Raw genomic sequence first — 20972 nt, forward strand, 5'->3', positions numbered from 1 at the left:
TGGCGGTGCGCACAACAGGTGCGTCTCCTCCCCACAGGTGCGCTCGTGACGTCACGCTGTCTCCCGCAAGGAGGATAAAGATTTTCCCAAGTCGTTCTCCGCGTCTGCAATCTTCTCAGTCATCCCTGGTTCGGTTAATGTCGTGTTTGCGGTAGAAAAACGTTAGATCTAACATTTTAAAAGTCGCGTTGGCCCCGGTGAGGAGCGTCAGGTGATTCAGGAGGAGGCCGACATGGGCAAGAAAAAGGACAGTGATCCGGACTCGAAGGAGTATGGTGAGTTGTCCCCGTTACCTGGGAACCCGGTGTCGGCCTGTTTACACCGGGCGAACCGCTCCAACACCCTGATGGGATTCACTTCTGTTCCTGTTGTTTTGGTTTAAATGAGAACTCGAGTCAGAAAGAGCTCAATTGTCAAATGTTTTGAAATATCTTAATATTTACCCGCCTTGAGTCGTTAAGCTGTGAACCCTGTCAGTTGGTTTAAATCCTGGCTATTAATTGGTCCATAAACAACAAACAACTCTCACACACAAACACACAAATGGAGGAAATTAATATGTACAAGGAAAGAGTGCCTTTGCTTTTGTGCTTGTTGTTTTGTGTGTGTTCATGTATGAAGTTTGTGTGTCACTGTATCAATTCATGTTTGGTTTTAGGCGTACCAAAATAACTGATGATTTATCAAAATTAACTTGTACTTCTAGTAATGCATGAAACAACTAGCTGGCATTTGTTTTCCAATGCAAAAGACCCAACATGTTGGAGTCATTTATGAACAGCTAACCAAATGTGATTTTGTTTGTTGTGCATGACAACTAATTTCTTAGATAACATCATACAAAAAGCCAATGTTCAGTGAGTTCCCAAAGATTTTTAGTCACCAGCCAGATGGAAATATGTAGCCGGCTGATCACAATAATGTCATCAGAAATATCAAGTGGTTCCCAATAGGCCTGGGCAATAAAACAATAAATTATCGTATTGTGATAGACTTTTGATCAATATCAATATAAAACATGTTCAATATATATCGATAAGAGACTGGACCACCGAATCTAGCAGATGGGTTTGTTACACAAACACGGTTCCATACTTATTTACAATATTTGAGTGTTTTTCATTGTTGTATCGACATTGGAGTATTTATCAATGAAGAACGGTGGTAGGTCATAAAGTGTTAAACAGAAGTGTTTAAATCCAGCATGGTAATTCCTAGTCTTTTTAGGGCATTAAAATGATCAAAAGTTATCGATCAATATGATCAAGTTATATTGTGATATGTCTTTCAGCCATATCGCCCAGGCCTAGTTCCTAACCTGTGGTGCTGGACCCCACTTGGGATCGCCTCATGTGCATATGGGGTCACGGGAGATTGCTGACGTTTGAAAACGGTTGTCTGACTTATGTTGGAAGAGGCCTTTTTAAAAAAAAAAATCTTAAGGTTTATAAGGTCTCATAAAGGTATTTTATATATATGACTAAACGGCCAAGTGGTTCATAACGTGAGCATTCAACACTTACTGTGGTGCAACGCACAAAGTTGTGTTAGTAACACACACACACACACACACACACACACACACACACACACACACACACACACACACACACACACACACACACACACACACACACACACACACACACACCCCTCGTGTGTGTGTGTGTGTGTATTGATTTGTGATGTGTATTCAGCATTGCATCGTTTCCATTCGTTTACACACTTTGCGTTCACTGTGGCGTTTGGTTTCCCTGTTGACTTTTCTCATTGGCATTTAATGTGTTGCTTGAGACCGGACTCCGGGTGGAGGGAGTACTCAAGGAAGCGCTTTTAAACCAACAACCCCTCCCTGGAGGTAAATAATAAGTCAGCTTAAGCCTCTGCCCTGATCGCTGGAGAGAAAACGAGGAGACAGAGAAGCAAGGAGAGCAATGTTCAACACAGCCTCTGATACCTAGCGCTGAGGCTAATGTGATCGAGAGCCTGACGACTGAAAACAAGGGAGGCGAAGGAGGAGGATGGGGGGGGGGGGGGGGTTTGGGAGCGTTAGCTCATACAAGGTACTAAAAAGCTCTTGTAGGCCAGTCAATTGCAATACAATAGAAGTAGCTCAGATGTGAGACAATTGCCAGTCCGTACAACACAAGTCTAGGATTTGTTGTCTATGGGTGTGACTACACAGACTATTTTGCTGGTGCCTATTCCTGTAGTTTGCTGCTCCGTTTCCTTAGCTCCCTGGCTAACCCCCCCCCCCCCCCTCCTCTGGCCTCTGGCCTCCCCGAACTTCCACTGCCAATATAATTTGTCCTTCTTACTTTCAGTGCCTGACACGATGATGAAATACGTAATAAGTGTCTACATTGCTGTCATTTATATTTGTTGAAGGTGCGATCACGTTTGGTGGTGATTGACCCGTGATACTGGAAACGGATGTTTGAGTGAAGCCAGGAGAGACGGTTATGATGGTTTGGTCACCCAGACTGGTAAACCTTTTGATGTTAACCATGGTTCAAGGGTGCTTTTGGAATAACCCATCTCTTTAAACGTGCCCCAGTCTATTTATTGCCAGAGGTTGCCACATGAAACGTTTAACAGAGCTGGACACACATCGTTGGACCTGCACCTTTTGAGCTGAGAATCTTTTGGAAAACCACGTTTCGATTTTGATTCTTCGGGTCACGATTTGAGTGACAGGCAGTGTGACAAATTATGGCAAGGTTCAAATAAATTAAATTTAAGTACAATTTTGATCCTTTTTTTTTTCTTTACATCTGATTGAAATAATGGAATTTGTTGGATTTCATAATGATAGAAACTAAGAGCAGTAAGTCTCACATGAGAAAGAATTCTCCACCCTTAGTCATCGCTGCAGTCTTATCAGTTATATTTAATTAGGTCCCTTGAGTGTTTTACTGTACACGAAACGCATAACTTCCTGTCCAAGAGGAACTTCCTGTTCCCTATTCTCCTGTCCTGTACTGAGGTGTTTGTTGTCAAACCGGTCCTCATAGCAGTGTTGTGGGACACAACAGTATGTGTCGTATGTGGCCGGTCTGGAACGCAGATAGAATCGGCACCCAAAGGGTCACTCCTGGTCTTCTGTTGTGTTCATGGGAGGTTGCTGACGCAAGTCCTGTCCTCAAGAGCAAATTAAAAGTTTATATTTTACCCAAAGAAGGTCACCCTTTGAACTTTGAACATACTAATTTGTACTGCACAAATAAAGGCCATTAGCTGAGGTTCCACACCTCTCTTGTCGTTCTCTTTCTGATCTTCCGTCTCTGTTCTTCTGTCCCTGTTCTTTCTGTTCTTTCCCTTCTCTGCACCTTTCTAAATTTATTTTCTCTTACTCTGGTCACTCTTTCACTCTGTTCACTCTTTTTCCCTTCCTTCTCACTCACTCACTTAATAGTATTTCTGGTTTGTTCCTCATAGTAACCAATTAGTCCATTTTCTCCCCAGACCGGTGAAGTGTGAAGAGATTCTGCTGCTCTAGCCAACAAACACGCTTTTTTATTATTTTTTTATTGTCTTACGAGAAGTAAGTGTATATGCAACTCTTGTAATGGTTTACAAGGAAACTTTAAACCACTAAATACCAAACACAAGGTCATTGCAACATTGTTGGCCTTGAAAAAATGTTTCCTTGTGGGAATATTGTATCTGATAAAAAAAAACCAAAATATTTGCTGTTTTGTTTATGTACCTGCTCTTCAGGGTCTGCGAACCTGTACACCAGCTAATGGCTGATAGATTTGACCATTTGGCAGATAAAAAATGACGGGTTACATATTAAAGGGGAATTTCACCGGTGGAGACATGAATCTGTATTGAAAGTGGGTCATATATGTAGTCGAATAGTAACATAAATTTCAAATTTGGTGCCTTCTTGACCGAGAAAAGGCGGACAGTGACTTTTTGGCGCTTGTGGATTCAAGATGACAACTCCCACAATAGACCTCCTGAAGAATAAGTCCCGCCTCTGAGGCTCCGGTTCCCTCGGTCAAATGTCTATAGTAGATATTAGATGGAAAAGGCTAGATGGAAAAAGTGTGTAGTTCAAAACGTGACGCAGCTTTTACTTCTTCGCCACCTACAGAGTTTGTTATGTATGATCATTCAAAAAACCCATGTTATTTCCCATAGACATTTGACCGAGGCAACTGGAGCTCGGCGGCGGGACTTATTCTGCAGAGGTCTATGCCAATCAGCATTCACTCCCTGAGGGATGTTACATAACAGCCAATCAGCGTTCACTCCTTGAGGGACGTAACATAACAGCCAATCAGCATTCACTCCCTGCAGTCCAGAGTGAACTGCAGCAGGAGAAGTGATTGTTGCTGTTTGTGGACTCCCGGAGCTCTATATCGAGTTCTCGGATGTCTCTGGTCCTTCCATAACAAGTAAAGACTCGTAGTGGGGGTTATCTCGGCCAGAGCCCTGCACGGGCTCGGGTACCCATGGGTACCCGACGGGTGACCGGCCAGACGCAAAAATCCTCATTTTGCGTAATTTAAAGCAGGAAGTGTTAGAGGTAGATACGGATCTCTCCCGTCTCAGGGGAAAATTAGGGAATGATGCATGACCATTCAAAAATATGACTGGGTTTCTAATGATACAAAGCTTAATGCAAATGGGTGAAGTGTCCCTTTTAAAGTGTAATTCCGGCGAAAAGTTAACCCAGGGTCTTTTCTTGTTGATGTGTACACACATCAAATAAGCCCTCCAGACCCCTTTTTTCGTTGATAATCGAAAGAGTTTAACTGGCGCAATGTTTGGCTGGGTCTGGAGGGCTTATTTGATTAAAAAAAAAAAAAAAGACCCTGGGTTCAATTTTTGCCGGAATTACACTTTAAAGCAATTTAGAAGCGGGTCGTAGCAAATTTCCATGCTGCACACCACCTAGGTGACTTCTGCTGGGCTCCTCCAGACAAAGGACGCAGGGTGGTGGTATTAAATATCTGGTTTACTGCAAAACTTTCATAAGGAACTTGGCAAGGGTGTTCTCCGGAGATCTCCCGAGTATGTGTGTGTGTTGATGGCTGGTTTAACCTATGCACACTGATTACTTAATGAGCAACCCTGAGCCTCACCCCCAGAGTCCAATCAGACTCGGCCAGGAAAGGCTGCTAAAGCCAGCCATCATCCACACACACTCCCACACCGTTAATTGCTGAAAATAACAAATTCCCAATTCAAATTTATACCGTCCTTGATTCCACCAATACTCTGCAGTTACACCTGTCCTTGACCCTATAGAACACCTCCCACCACCCAATAGAACATCTATCATTCATCCTGTCATAACCGGCTAGGTTAGTGCAGGCATTCTCCACACTGGGATCCCTCCCCCCTTGAAAAATGATATTCTACAGATTTTGTTATAAAATAAAGTGGCCATATGTTAAATATAGGCTGGCTGAAGCTACTGAAGTTTAATTCGGGTTCGGGTGCCAGAAGGTTCTGGGGTCGAACCCCAACTTATGAAGTACCTAAGGGCATCATTCAGCAAGCTGAGATCAGACCTGGAGTTAAAAACAGCCAGCTTCTGAGAGTACTGAGGCTAAGTGGCCGAGGCTGAAGCGGTCCGCTGAACGACTATAGGGTGAACACACCGCTGCCTGGGGGCCCGTCCGTTTGACCCCTGGGAACCAGGGCCACTCTGCTTCGAACAGAGAGCCGTCTGTCTGTCTGTCTGCAGGTGAAACCTGACCCGGGTGGATGCGAGAGCCTGAGGAACTGGTTCTTTGTTCTAAGCCAATGGGTTTAGGAGCAGGACATAAATTGTATATTCATTGGGAGTGGCAGTTAGCTCTACAGGTTATTGGAGGTATGTGACATTTCCAGCAGAACGGGGCCAATTATAAATAAGAGGATTTTCCGAGGCCTCTCTCTTCCCGTAACGACCACTTCTCAATATCGGGTTTTGCAGAGTGACCCCTTCACCTCGGCCGAAGCAGTATCCAGGATTCAAATCGTATTCAAATGTCCCAGAGTGCTCGTTCAAACAGTGCGCAGCCCAATGAAACAGGGTTTTCAGTTGGAACAGGTAGTTTGTCTAGGACTGTGCGCACGGGAACAAGCTCAGAGTACGCACCTCGTCCCCGACCAGAATCACCACTTCCCCCTCCGGCTGAATGCTCATGCAGTTAATTTAATTTATGTCGGCAATTCAAATTTGGAACACCGATTTTCCCCTGCAAACTGGGGAGAAGGGCACACACTTGAAACTGCACTTCCTTGGCCTCTGAGCAATACACAAGTGAGAGGTTGATCGTCTGTCGAGAACATTGTAGGATAGAAAGACACAGACAGACATTCCTTCATAGTAAGATTAGATCTTGGATCGTCTTTTGGCATGCACTAACGGTCCGGTCAGGTGAGGTTAGGTGAGTGAGTTGATACCAGATGTTGATCCTCGTTGTGTTTGAGGACTGAGGGTCAATGCAATACTCTATAATGATTCCACTTTTACACTATTACAATTATATTATTTGGTGGCTCCTGGGTGGAGTGTCCCTGCAGAGCTGGCCCAGACAAACAGCGCTGCCTGGGAACTTTGTAGTCACTTTGTTTAAGCCCCACTGTCACGTCATCTGCTGTTCCAGGAAGTTGGCATTCCTACACCAACACACATTACACACATTACACAACCACACTACACACATCACACAACTAGACTCACATTTAAACACACTACACGTACCACACTCACATCTACTCACCCATTATACAACCACATACACACTACACACAGGTATGTTTCACAAGCCATTAACCGTTCTTATGGCTGTCTGGGGTGAATAAAGTGAACCTTATCTTATCTTGAGGTGTTGTTAGGGAATGGTAGCTTGTGTGTGACCATACCTGTCCAATGACAAGGCGCTTTCTTCACGCTGCACTCAACTATGTAAATGCGTTATTTTTTTCAATGCATGTATTCTCTCAATGTGTACTTCATTGTATATCGAAGCGCATTTACGTGAATACATTGCAATCAGAGTTAGGATGCTTTTATCTAAAAAGATAATGGAGGTAATTAATATTCATGTGCAAGTGCTACCTTTTTTACGATTCAGTTAATCTTGGCTAATTACTACACACTATGATACGGATATAGAGTAATAACGTGGAGAGATTACTTAGTAGTAACAAAGTTTTCTCTCTGGGTGCGTTCCAATCGCCAATCAGTGTGTGAGACCGCTAGGATGAGTCGGGCCTTATCCTTGTTGTGATTGATTGGTTCTCCTGTGTCCCTTCTTCCCAGGTGAAGCGGCTCAGTTTGACCCCACGTTCAACGGGCCCATCCACAAAAGGTACCTGTGGCGCTCCCGTCGGTCGCGTGTCCGAGTTAACGTGGCCAGGAACCCTTCTCTTCCCACACTCTTATCGGTGTTTGATCAGCTAAGTGCCAGGGCCGCAGAGGGCATATTGACACGCCCGGGACCGAGAGTCTACAAGGCAACAAAAACTGTTTTAATTGGTGCAAGCGGAATTTAATTAGATATTGTGTAAAACAGGGGTTGACGTTTTATCTTTATAACGATGTGGTCATAATGATTCATGTATCTTGGTCAAAACCAAGGTTATCGGTTTGTTTTGAATAATTGTATTTCTAAGATTGAATGTAAAGTTTATTATGGAGACTAGCAAAGCAGCCCATGGCTGGAATGTCATAAAACATCAGTTATTATCTCATCAAATCAAACTTTATTTATATAGCGGCTTCTGTGCTAAATTGCAATACAAGGTGTTTAACAATACAATGAAAATAAACTGAAATAAAATAAACTAAATGAAATCAATATAAACTAAAAACTTAAATAATAATACAAATAAATAAAATGGATTAAGAGAATGCTCAACTAAATAGGTATGTTTTAAGGTTATTACCTCATATCTTCATCCACTGTAAAGCCAGCATGTTCTCAGTTATTATCTCATATCTTCATCCACTGTGAAGCCAGCATGTTCTCAACCATTATGGAAGGATGTAGGCATTGAGACTGATCCGATCATTGATTCCTTCAGGCTTTGTAACGGTCTGTCTCTTCCAGGAGCTGCACGGATATCATCTGCTGCATACTGTTCATGGTGGTGATCCTGGGCTACATGGTCGTTGGGATTATAGGTAAGGCACGGAAATCTTCTTGTACCTTTTTATTATCATAGATGGTCTTCTACTATAGCGGTTAGGATGCATTCCCATTGAGTTGCTTCATGGTTTCCCCAAAGATTCTAGAAAGATTCCCCGCCCAGCCCACCACAGGGTTTGCGGTCATGTGACAGACACGTTTTGGTTAAAACTTCAGATGGAGGGCAGGAACGTCAAGAGTACTTGGTTTTTGTCAAGAATGTGGAACCAAATACAAAAATATATTTTAATCTATGTATTGTTTAAAGGTGACATATTATACCACCAGGTGTGAGTGTGAATAGCCGTTGCAAGCGTTGCTCATCTAGCCGTCATACATCTAGGTGGACACGCCCACTTGTGGTGTCAGAAGAGGCCGATTTTGAAAACGGCTAGTAACGGCGAATCACACTCACACCTGGTGGTATAACATGTTACCTTTAACAAAGACAATCTTAACGACTGATCAGCTCTGGAGTCAGCACACATGGTAAATGACCGGGTGCTGCGGACCTCATACTGCACCAGAGATCAAATTAATTATTAATTAATTAATTATTAATTATAAATATTTCAACAGCCTTGCAGGGCACATCACTTTTCATGTGTGCGGCTGTGCTCATGAATCGGTAATGAATAAACATTAGTTTTCGCTTGGGTGAGATCCGATATATTGTTTTAGACGGTTAAGTTACAATAGTTGTAGGTTCTGTTGAGGTGTTAGTGTTCTGGTTCTTGTAAGGTCTGTATTGTGTTCTGGTTCTGGTGAGGTCTGTATCACGGCTTCATTCTGTTTCCTAGCATGGCTCTATGGGGATCCTCGACATGTTCTTTACCCGAGGAACTCCACCGGCTCGTTCTGCGGCATCGACCACAACAAGTACGCAGAGGACCGTCACACACACCCCCCCATCGATCTGTCTCTGTGTCTATCTGTCTCTCTGTCTCTGTTGCTGCCTCTGTGTCTCTCTGTCTGTCTGTCTCTCTCTCTGTCTCTCTGTCGCTGCTTCTCTCTCTGTCTCTCTGTCGCTGCTTCTCTCTGTGTCTGTCTGTCACTGTCTCTCTCTCTCTGTCTGTCTCTATGTCGGTCTGTCTCTCTGTTAATGTCTTTCCTTCTCTCTGTTAATATCTCAGTCTGACACCATTCAGTAACACATTTAAATCATCATGTACGAAGGAAGTCAAATAGTTGTTTCCTCCTGGTGAGATCTGTACTTTGAATGGTTCTCTGCCTCTTCTCCATCTGTCTGTCTGTCTGTCTGTCTGTCTGTCTGTCCCCCTCTCTCTCTCTGTCTGTCTGTCTGTCTCTGTCTGTCTGTCTGTCGTCCCGTAGAGGCAAGCCCAACGTCTTCTACTTCGACCTCCTGCAGTGCGCCACGTCCACCAACGTGATCGCCGCCGCCCTCAACGGACTGCAGTGTCCCACCACTCAGGTGCTCAGACACCCCCTCCTCTGACCCCACACCAACCCCCCCCCCCCCCCCCCCCACTGATCCCCCAGCTGACCCCCGCTGACACTCCTCCCACCCTCTCCCTGACCCCCCCGCTGACGCCCCCCTGCTGACCCCTCTCACTGACGCCCCCCTGCTGACCCCCACCGCCGACCCACCTCCATCACAACCCTCGGTTCATCAAATACAATGTCATACATGTACTTCACTAATGAAAGTTGTATCCATGTTGCCTTTTCTATTCATATTTCTCTGATGTAGTTTTTGATGATACTCTTATTACTTATTACTTACTTATTTAGTATAGTTTGCATTAAAAAAAACAAAAAAAAACAAGCAATCGTAAATGGCTTAAGAGCCTCAGGTAAACTCTGCTAGGGGGAGCTACGCCATCCCCCTCCGTGGACGACTGTAGTGTAAGCCCCGCCTCCTCCTCCTCCGCCCTCCCCAGGTGTGCGTGTCCGACTGCCCCACGGACTTCTGGGGGCTGACGAACTACCTGGCCACAGCAGAGAAGGCCTTCAACCAGAGCCTGTGTAACCCGTCTATCAATCTGTCCACCACCACACTGGTAAGGGTCAAACACGGGCGCCGGGCCCAGCCGGTGCCCTGCTGTGGAGACGTTCACCTCAGACCGGAGCACTGTCTAACGAAGATGGTTATCACGGAAGCGGCAACGAGTCGAAGACTACAAACTCGTTGGCTATGCGTGTGCGTTGTCTTCTACACACGCCGCACCGGGAAAGGGCGAGGCTAGTCTCCGTTTGCATACATTCGATACTTTGGTCGCGCTTCACGCGAAAAACGTTTGTATAAACCGTAGACGCAAGCAAACATGGCCGCCGACTTTTCGTTATGTTTCGGCCAAGAAGGTGCGGTCTAGCCGTAGTCCTCCCTCCGGCCCCCAGCCCCTTTCCTGCACCTCCATGACTTGTCTGACTCCCCGGGTCATGTTTTGGTCGAGTGTTTTTGATTGTTTTGAAGGATCTGATTGAGTAAAATGTTGTCTAAAAATCGAAAATGTTTCTGTTTCTAAGAGTGTCGCCGAGATCGTGGACAAAGAGCTCTGTCCGTTTTTCTACACACCGACTACGTCTGGTGAAGACACACCACACTACATACTATGTACACATACAGTACACTTACACTACTCACACATATACACACTACTACATACGCATACACCATACACACACATACACTCACACTACACACGTGATCTCTATATTACTGTAGAGTGACCTGTGTGTGTGTGTGTGTGTGTGTGTGTGTGTGTGTGTGTGTGTGTGTGTGTGTGTGTGTGTGTGTGTGTGTGTGTGTGTGTGTGTGTGTGTGTGTGTGTGTGTGTGTGTGTGTGTGTGTGTGTGTGTAGTGCTCGGGAGGTGTCTTCCTGATGTCACAGCCCTCGGCAGGATTCCGGAATACTTTAATGGCATCCCGAACTTGCCCCCAAACCTGAATGCTACCCTGATGAACGGCACACAGTAAGATACACATCTACGCACACACCTACAGCACTTTGAGTGGCCACTGGTTAGAAAAGCGCTATATAAATGCAGTCCATTTACACACACACACACACACACACACACACACACACACACACACACACACACACACACACACACACACAGTGTATAATATTAACCCCTGTCTGGCTGTCTGTCTCTCTCTTGCTAGGCATGGGTCAGTGAAAGCGTGAGTTCTTGTAGTTCCGCTAGTTGCTGCCCTCTGGTGGTCAAATCCGAACTATTCTATTCTTTGTAGACCGTCTCTCGTCAAACTAGATTGTAGCACCCCGACAGTGTTTTTGGTGGTTATGTCCATGTACAATAGAACGGTTGTGTTATGGTATAATAAAGTCATGGGTTGGGTTACTGATCTGCTGGGACCATTAAAAGATGGTTCCGTTTATATAAGGGCAGGATGAAGTTCAGGATCTGTCAGAGGACATTGCATCATAGAGACAATAAACACCAAAAACACTCAAACATACCTATAGATAAAGATCTAGATATACATTATCTAATCTCTATAGATAGATTGTAGATAGTAAATCCCTACTTTTTGTCAGTATAAAGTTGTGATTTGTGTCTGTCAGGGACATTGTGAACGGCTTCAACGCCGAAGACGTGGGCGTGAGGATCTTTGAGGACTTTGCTTCGGCCTGGCCCTGGATCCTCCTGTGAGTGTGACCTGTTACTCTACTGTCTTACTATGCACTCTACCCTGTCTAATTCTGCTGTCTCCTCTGTCTAACTCTGCTCTCTCCTCTGTCTAACTCTGCTCTCTCCTCTCCTGCTCTCTCCTCTCCTTGTCTCTACTGGTCTCGCCTCCTTTGCTCTCTACTGGTCTCTACTGCTCTGCTCTCTACTGGTCTCTGCTCCTCTGCTCTCTACTGGTCTCTGCTCTCTACTGGTTTCTACTGGTCTCTCCTCCTCTGCGCTCTCCTGGGCCCTCATTTATAAAGGTCTGCGCACGAAAATGTTGCGGAAACAGGGATGAAATGTGCGTACACATCTTTCACCGCCAACGTCGTGATTTATAGAAAAATTCCTTGCGGAAAAGAGTGCGCAGTTCTACGCATCCTTTCATCCTGGAGTAAAGGTCCCGCAAAGTTTTTCAAACAGTGATCTCCGGAGACGTCCGGAGACGTTGGTGGGGGTAATGCACCATATCGGTTTGCAAACCGCCAATAACGCCAAAAGAAGAAGAACACGCTACCTCCCGACATAGACATCTGATATAAGATGTCTATGCCTCCCGATACCCAACGCACATTGCGCACCACATACTATGACTTCGGATTTATTTATTTATTTCATTTTATAAAAAGCACCCATTATGAAATATGAATTAATAATCACAATCAATCATCACAATCAAATCACAATCCTCGGCCAGACCAACTGTATCACTTATGTTTTATTAATTTTCCTGATACATATATATGTAGGTCTACATTAAATTAGCCTATAGGACATAGTAATTAATTATCATATTGGCACAAGGCCAATAAATGCAATGCTCCTGTTGGCCTCTGTATTCTAACAGGCTAAAATATGGCAGCTTTGGAATTGCTCGAGAATTTAGCGAGGGGTATGAGACGCGAGCGCGTGTAATGCAGGCGTGTGTTCCCGTGTAATGATAGGTCAGCAAAGGCTCCTTATATACTAGGAATATTCATTGATTAATTAGCATTGACCTTTTAAGGACTATTATGGGACGATCTTGGGAGGAGCATGGCGCTTGTGCACGCTCGTGCACGAGCACAAACTTCAACACACGTTGGTATTAATAACGAGAAGAGTGCGCAGAGGTGTGCGGCGCACAGTTTTATAGATCTGAATATTTTTGTGCGTACGCAGATTCTGGGGTTTGGGCATACGCAATGTTTTAGGGAGGGTTTTACGCAGAGTTTTATAAATGAGGCACCTGGTCTCTACTCCTCAGGGGCCTGGTCATCTCCATGCTGGTGAGCATGCTGTTCCTGCTGCTGCTGCGCTTCACCGCGCCCGTCATGGTGTGGCTGCTGATCCTGGGCCTGCTGGGGGCCGGGGGCTACGGTAAGACCCCCAGAAACACCCCCAGAAACACCCCGAGAAACACCCCTATAAACACCCCCAGAAACACCCCTATAAACACCCCTATAAACACCCCCATAAACACCCATATAAACACCCATATAAACACCCCATAAACACCCCTATAAACACCCCCATAAACACCCCCATAAACACCCCGAGAAACACCCCCATAAACACCCCCATAAACACCCCTATAAACACCCCTATAAACACCCCCATAAACACCCCCATAAACACCCCCATAAACACCCCTATAAACACCCCCATAAACACCCCCATAAACACCCCCATAAACACCCCCATAAACACCCCCATAAACACCCCCATAAACACCCCTATAAACACCCCCATAAACACCCCCATAAACACCCCTATAAACACCCCTGAGCTACACCTGGTGAAGCTACGCCTGTAACAACTACCTGTCATAAATACACCTGATAAAGTAACACTTGTTACAGCTACACCTGCTACAGCTACACCTGCTACAGCTACACCTGTCATACAAACACCTGTTACAGCTACACCTGTTATAAAATGACCTGTTACAGCTACACCTGTCATACAAACACCTGTTACAGCTACACCTGTCATACAAACACCTGTTACAGCTACACCTGTCATACAAACACCTGTTACAGCTACACCTGTCATACAAACACCTGTTACAGCTACACCTGTTATAAAAACACCTGTTACAGCTACACCTGTTATAAAATGACCTGTTACAGCTACACCTGTCATACAAACACCTGTTACAGCTACACCTGTCATACAAACACCTGTTACAGCTACACCTGTTATAAAATGACCTGTTACAGCTACACCTGTTACAGCTACACCTGTCATAAAAACACCTGTTACAGCTACAACCGTCATAACGCCACCTGTAACCACTGCACCTGAACCACACCTTCAAACACACCGTATACCACTGGGTCATCCTGGACAATGGAAGCTTCGCACCAAGACCAGGGCTCCAACATGTCATAGAACTATAATAAAAAAATAACGCATGATGTCCTCCGCTGCCTACAGGCATCTGGCACTGCTACTGGGAGTACGACAACTACAAGACCCGGGCAGCCTCCATCCAGGACATTGGCTTCACCACCAACCTGGAGGTGTATCTCCAGACGCAGGAGACCTGGCTGGCTTTCTGTGAGTCTAGTGGGGCAATCTGTCATGTTAGGATCCCCCAGGTAACACACTGTCATGTTAGGATTCCCAGGTAACACTCTGTCATGTTAGGATTCCCAGGTAACAATCTGTCATGTTAGGATCCTCCAGGTAACACTCTGTCATGTGACGCTTGATGTGATGTCATGTTAGGATACCCCAGGTTAACATTGTCATGTTAAGATTCTTTGCTGTACGTTTTTATTTTTATTCTGTAAAGCCCTTTCACCCAGTTAATCTCTCTCCCCCCCCCCACGCTGTGTCTCTCGTGGTCTCTCTCGCTGTCTCCCCCCCCCCCCCACTGTGTCTCTCGTGGTCTCTCTCTCGCTGTCTCCCCCCCCCCCCCCCCCACTGTGTCTCTCGTGGTCTCTCTCTTTCCCAGTGATCATCATCGCCGTGGCCGAGGCCATCATCCTCCTCACCGTCATCTTCCTCAGGAAGAGGATCCTAATCGCCATCGCTCTGATCCAGGAGGCCAGCAGGTCAGAGGTCACCAGTCAGTCTCTTTGATAGGACAGGTGGACAGAGTAGCTATAGGTATAGGTTAGATAGCTGTAGGTGTCCCTAGTGTAATATATTCTTAATTCTATATCCCTGCAAAAACACCTGACTCTGGGCTCGGCACACGTTGAATGTTTAACACCAGCTTTCCCCCAAATGTGACGGATATTTAAATCTCATGAATGTATATAAATGTATATTATATAGAATAGATGATTTTCCCTTTAAGGTAACCATGACGACGCTGTGGTGTAAGGTCTTTACCTGTGTGTGTGTGTGTGTGTGTGTGTGTGTGTGTGTGTGTGTGTGTGTGTGTGTGTGTGTGTGTGTGTGTGTGTGTGTGTGTGTGTGTGTGTGTGTGTGTGTGTGTGTGTGTGTGTGTGTGTGATTGGCAGGGCCGTGGGTCACATGATGTCCACGCTCCTCTACCCTCTGTTCACCTTCGTCCTGGTGCTGATCTGTGTGGCGTACTGGGGCATCACCGCCTTGTATCCTCTGTGTGTGTGTGTGTGTGTGTGTGTGTGTGTGACCCCTCCCTCTGGCTGTCTGCCTCCCTGACCAGCCTATCAGGTACCTGGCCACCTCCGGGGCCCCAATCTACCGGGTGGTGGCCCTCAACGTCAGCCAGGGCGACTGCGAGCGCTACAACGGCACCCAGGACTGCGACCCCCTGGTGAGCTGGCGGCTCGGAACCCAGACCACCGGGTCACCTGAGTGTTGCCGTGGAGACGGTGTAGAGCAGTGATCCACACGGTGCTCTGGTCGTTTGATCGAGCCTCATAACGCCGTTCTCTCCCCCCCCCCCCCCCCCACACCATGCCTTCCTCCCCCCCTTGCTCCTCCTTCTCCTCTTCCTCTTCTCCCCCCCCCCCCCCCCCACTTTATGTTGTCCTCCTCCTCCCACTAACCCCCACTTTATCCTGTCCAACTCCACCAACCTCTCCCTCCCTCAAACCTCCCGCTCCCGTCCAGAACTTCACCCTCACCTCCAACTCCTCCTCCTCGGCCCCGGGCTGCCCGTCCGCTCGCTGCATCTTCATCCGCTACAACGACGAGGGCCTCCTGCAGCGCAACATCTTCAACCTGCAGATCTACAACGCCGTGGCCTTCCTCTGGTGCGTCAACTTCGTCATCGCGCTGGGCCAGTGCACGCTGGCCGGCGCCTTCGCCTCCTACTACTGGGCCTTCTCCAAGCCCGCCGACATCCCCTACTTCCCCCTGAGCGCCGCCTTCATACGCACCCTCAGGTGAGGCTCGTGTGTGTGTGTGTGTGTGTGTGTGTGTGTGTGTGTGTGTGTGTGTGTGTGTGTGTGTGTGTGTGTGTGTGTGTGTGTGTGTGTGTGTGTGTGTGTGTGTGTGTGTGTGTGTGTGTGTGTGTGTGTGTGTGTGTGTGTGTGTGTGAGACGCAGGATCGCAGCACGTAGAAGCACAGCGGTAAATGAGCGCACGTCCTTGTTTAGTCACTAGAGGGCATGGTTTTTCGTTTTTTATTATTTGTGTTTACACATTTATCCTCCGGTGGGTGTGGTCTGTGCAGGCTTCGAAGGCCTCCCCCCCCCCCCCCCCCCTCACTGCTGGATCATGACTGCTTTAGATGAGCTGTCCGTCCATCTGGGTGGACACGCCCACTTGTGATGGTACTAGAGGGGTTTCTTTTAAGTGTGTGTGTGTGTGTGTGTGTGTGTGTGTGTGTGTGTGTGTGTGTGTGTGTGTGTGTGTGTGTGTGTGTGTGTGTGTGTGTGCACGCTCTCTACCAGGTACCACGTGGGCTCGCTGGCGTTCGGGGCGCTGATCCTCACCCTGGTCCAGATCATCCGGATCCTGCTGGAGTACATCGACCACAAGACCCGCTGTAAGGCGCCGCCATCTTGGTTCAGCAGACTCTGGTGTCCTTAGTGACGGTGGAGGTCAGATAGGTCGTTAAGGAGCAGGTTGGGTTGGGGGGCATCTTGCTCGAGGACATCGGGGATCAAACCCAGAACCTTTCTTACCATAACCACGTGTCCATCTTGCCCCCCCTCACTCGGAGTGCCCCCTGATTTGTTTACACGTGATGGCTGTTCCAACAAAGTAAAAGTCCCCCCCCTTTCCGAGCGTACATTGAGTTAAACAACAATTCCGGTATTTAGCACATTTAGCACAGCCCCCTTTCTGGGTTGTCTAGGAGAGGTTAGAGAGGTTGACACCAAAATGTTGACTATTGGTCCTGTCTAGGGTATTTGGCTCATTTTGAATCGCCCCTGCCGGTTCTAGCCCTACTGTGAGATGGAGAACCGAGTGAAAAGACTACAAAACGTAAACGGCCCCCCTTTCCATTTCCGGTCCGGTTTCCGTTTCAATGGGATTTACAAAATGCCAAATAAAACATGACAGAAACTGTATTTCGCCACGATACTTGATTTGGAACATCAACCAACATCACTAACCACTCGGTGAGTTGCACATTTCTGAAAACAAACGTTTAGGGTTGTTTTAAGGACAGGTTTGTGAATGCCCTCTGAATCAGGCAGGGGCGATTCGAAATGAGCCAAATACCCGAGACAGGACCAATAGTCAAAATGTTGGTGTCAACCACTCCATTTCATCCTAGTCAAACCAGAAAGGGGGCTCAATGTTCAAAATACCGGAATTGTCCTTTAACCGTCAGAATTAATTATACTAGCCTCCCATTTCCCACCCCTGTGGTCCCCTACTGGTCCTTCTCAGATATCTGTATATAATTAATTATCTTTTATTGTGTAGCGCTCTTATTGTGTAGAGCCCCCTGTACGTCCAGACCCACGGCAGAGCAGCCATGACCTGTGTGTCTGGATGGTGATGTCCAAAGTGCCTTAGAGCCTGTGTCTCCTAACCGGCCTCTCGCCCCCCAGCCGCCCAGAACCCCTGCGCCCGCTTCCTCATGTGCTGCCTCAAGTGCTGCTTCTGGTGCCTGGAGAAGTTCATCAAGTTCCTCAACCGGAACGCCTACATCATGGTCAGCCTCCAGGGGACACCTCAGGGGGGTTTCTGTTTTTAACATTGTTAGGGCTCTAAAGCAGTGGTTCTCAAATGGCGATACGCGTACCTCTAGGGGTACTTTGGAGAACCCCTGGGGCCCTCCTTTAAAAAAGTTGTAACTTTTTTTTTTTTTACTTAGCTGAAAATATATCTTAGAGGGGGTACACTAGTAGAACAATTTTGAGAACCACTGCTCTAAAGGATGACATCGCTGCCGTGTTTTCGCCGATTTTTAAAAGTCATTGTCAGCATTAGTCTGAAAATAGGATCCCAGTTGGAAAATCCTGAGGTTTTCCTTTTTGAATGAGTGAACTGATGAATGAGTGAACAGATGGCTGGTGACATCATGAACGAGTGAACTGGTGTAGGAATGAAGGGATGACCTCGGGGTCAACATGTATGTGTAACTCGATGACGGGGGTACTGTGGTGGAAATTCTTCAAACCATACTATTGATATATCTCAGAATTAACGTAAAGAGTTGATCGTAATAAAGGGTAATAAATGGTATAAAGAAAAGCACACTGAACGATGTAGTGAGCCCTGAACAGGGAGCCCACTCCAGTGATGCAGCAGGGAAACGTCCTTGAGGGCCCAGCGGCAGATAGGAGCCACTACTCCCTTCAGTCACCCCAGGGTTTAGCTCAGGGTTTAGATCAGCCGAGGCCGTCTCAGTCCCGCTCCCCAAGGCGGATAAGGGCAACGCAAACCGTTAGAAGGTTACTACAGATAATAACTGAGAGCGCACAGTGTCTTAGTGTCTTCAGTAACACGTCTTCTGGAAATGTCTATTACATCAGGAATGAATGAGATGCATTATTGTGACATTACGACTGAGCCGATAGAGATGTGGCTTTTATTTTGAAATTTAAATCGGGTCATGATTTGTTCTCCACAGATCGCCGTTTACGGGAAAAACTTCTGCGTCTCGGCGAAAAATGCTTTCTTTCTGCTGATGAGGAACATAATAAGGTCAGTAGTCATGGGTAACAGTGTTTATATTTATGTGATTTTACTGATGAACCATTGGACAACTAGCGTTCATACGATAAGTGAGGATATAATGTGGGTTTCACTGCAAGTATCGGACCATAAAAGTTATTTTATGTTATACGTCCTGGCACTTGTGTAGCATCTTATCCTAGCTATCCTTGTTGTGTACGGGGAATGGGTTAACCTAGCGATTGTTAGTGCTTGGCCCTTGGATCTATGAACATCCTTACTGCACCGACAGAGATATATTGTTGTTTCTCTTTCTTCTGACAAATGTACTTATTGTGAGTCGCTTTGGATAAAAGCGTCTGCCAAATGCCCTAAATGTGAATGTAAATAAAATACAAACCCTACCAAAAAAGATAAGGAGGAGGATGATAATCCTACAGTATGGGAGACGGGTCTGGGGTTGTTAACACATGGGTGTAGTATCCTGTTGCGGGTGGAGTAGCGTTACCGTGACAATGGTGTTGCTGCTCCCTGATAGGGTGGTGGTGCTGGACAAGGTAACGGACCTGCTGCTGTTCTTCGGGAAGCTGCTGGTGGTCGGGGGAGTGGGTGAGTACACACACACGCACGCACACACACATGAGCAGTACCGTATATACATGATCACAGAGACTCTGATGTAAATTCAGTAGTTTAGCACCACCTTTATCTAAGCAATTTACAGGTGAGGCTGAGAACATTGACATTGGGACAAGTTCAAAAAGTGTTGTCATGTCGTCCCTGTATTACAAACGTCCTTTTATTTCACCAAACGTGCTATTGAGCAAACAAAACAAATGCACAAATGTGTTGTGACCAGCCCTTTTGCTCCCTGTAAACGGCTTGGAAACCACAGACACTGAAGCAGGCCACCTAGGTTAACCTCCTAGCCTCACCTCCTAGCCTCACCTCTTGGTTCTGTTTGGTTCCCCAGCCGTGCTGTCCTTCTTCTTCTTTTCTGGACGCATCGCTCTGCCGGGGGAAACGTTCCGCTCTGAGAACCTCAACTACTACTGGATGCCCATCATAGTGAGTAGACTCTAGGACCCAGGGGAGCTCCCTGCCTGACCTGGTTTCACTATGAGGCCCCCAGCAGACAGGGGCCCCCCATCATAGTGAGTAGACTCTAGGACCCAGGGGAGCTCCCTGCCTGACCTGGTTTCACTATGAGGCCCCCAGCAGACAGGGGCCCCCCATCATAGTGAGTAGACTCTAGGACCCAGGGGAGCTCCCTGCCTGAAAAAAAAAAAGTCCATTCATGGAATGTCATTACACAACACACACACACACACACACACACACACACACACACACACACACACACACACACACACACACACACACACACACACACACACACACACACACACACACACACACACACACACACACACACACACACACACACACACACACACACACACACACACACACACACACCGTTCGGACATGTGTAAGGACTCAGACTGGTCCCACACCAGTGTTAATTGATGGTTTTGTCCTGAAGCTGTTTCTGTGGTTCCCTCTGCAGACGGTGGCCATCGGATCCTACCTCATCGCGCATGGCTTCTTCAGTGTGTACAACATGTGTGTGGACACCCTCTTCCTCTGCTTCTGTGAGTGTCTCCATAGCAGCGCACACGCACACACAGTCACCTACACACAGTCACCTACACACACATACACACACACACTGTGTGACTCTGTGGTTCTTGTTCCCGGTGCAGTGGAGGATCTGGAGCGTAACGACGGCTCCCAGGAGCGGCCCTACTACATGTCCAAGAACCTCATGAAGATCCTCAACAAGTCCAACAAGAAGGCCAAGTAAAGATGTCTTTTTACTGCATGTCACCATGGCAACGCGCCAGACTCTGCTCTCTTTTGGGTCACTCGCCCGGCGACGGTCCGAGCTCACATGTGCCCCGTTTACACATTCTATTTTTTAATTGCCCTTCCTGCACCTTTTAATGAATACAGAGATTTTTATGGTGTGTCTGAGGCATGAATGAACACGGGGGCGAATGGGATTTGCACTTTAGGTGTGTGTGTGTGTGTGTGTGTGTGTGTGTGTGTGTGTGTGTGTGTGTGTGTGTGTGTGTGTGTGTGTGTGTGTGTGTGTGTGTGTGTAATGATTCTTCT

General features: G+C 46.7%; 1 protein-coding gene across 1 annotated transcript; it reads left to right on the top strand.

Annotated features, from left to right (window-relative positions):
* Nucleotides 1-232: 232 nt before the first annotated feature.
* slc44a4 (solute carrier family 44 member 4) lies at nucleotides 233-20661 on the top strand (the record flags this gene model as incomplete). The annotated part of the gene is made up of 22 exons (XM_084484854.1): nucleotides 233-275; nucleotides 7271-7319; nucleotides 8061-8134; nucleotides 8939-9017; nucleotides 9471-9570; nucleotides 10040-10159; nucleotides 10626-10686; nucleotides 10961-11072; nucleotides 11690-11773; nucleotides 13042-13154; nucleotides 14214-14336; nucleotides 14737-14836; nucleotides 15251-15343; nucleotides 15426-15528; nucleotides 15828-16102; nucleotides 16613-16707; nucleotides 17726-17829; nucleotides 18751-18824; nucleotides 19333-19403; nucleotides 19768-19862; nucleotides 20365-20449; nucleotides 20561-20661. The coding sequence occupies 22 exons, from the start codon at nucleotides 233-235 to the stop codon at nucleotides 20659-20661; spliced, it is 2154 nt and encodes a 717-aa protein (XP_084340980.1).
* Between the last annotated feature and the right edge of the window lie 311 nt (nucleotides 20662-20972).

The sequence above is a fragment of the Micromesistius poutassou genome, assembly GCF_964030765.1.
Source record: "Micromesistius poutassou genome assembly, chromosome: 20".
Classification (NCBI taxonomy): Eukaryota; Metazoa; Chordata; class Actinopteri; order Gadiformes; family Gadidae; genus Micromesistius; species Micromesistius poutassou.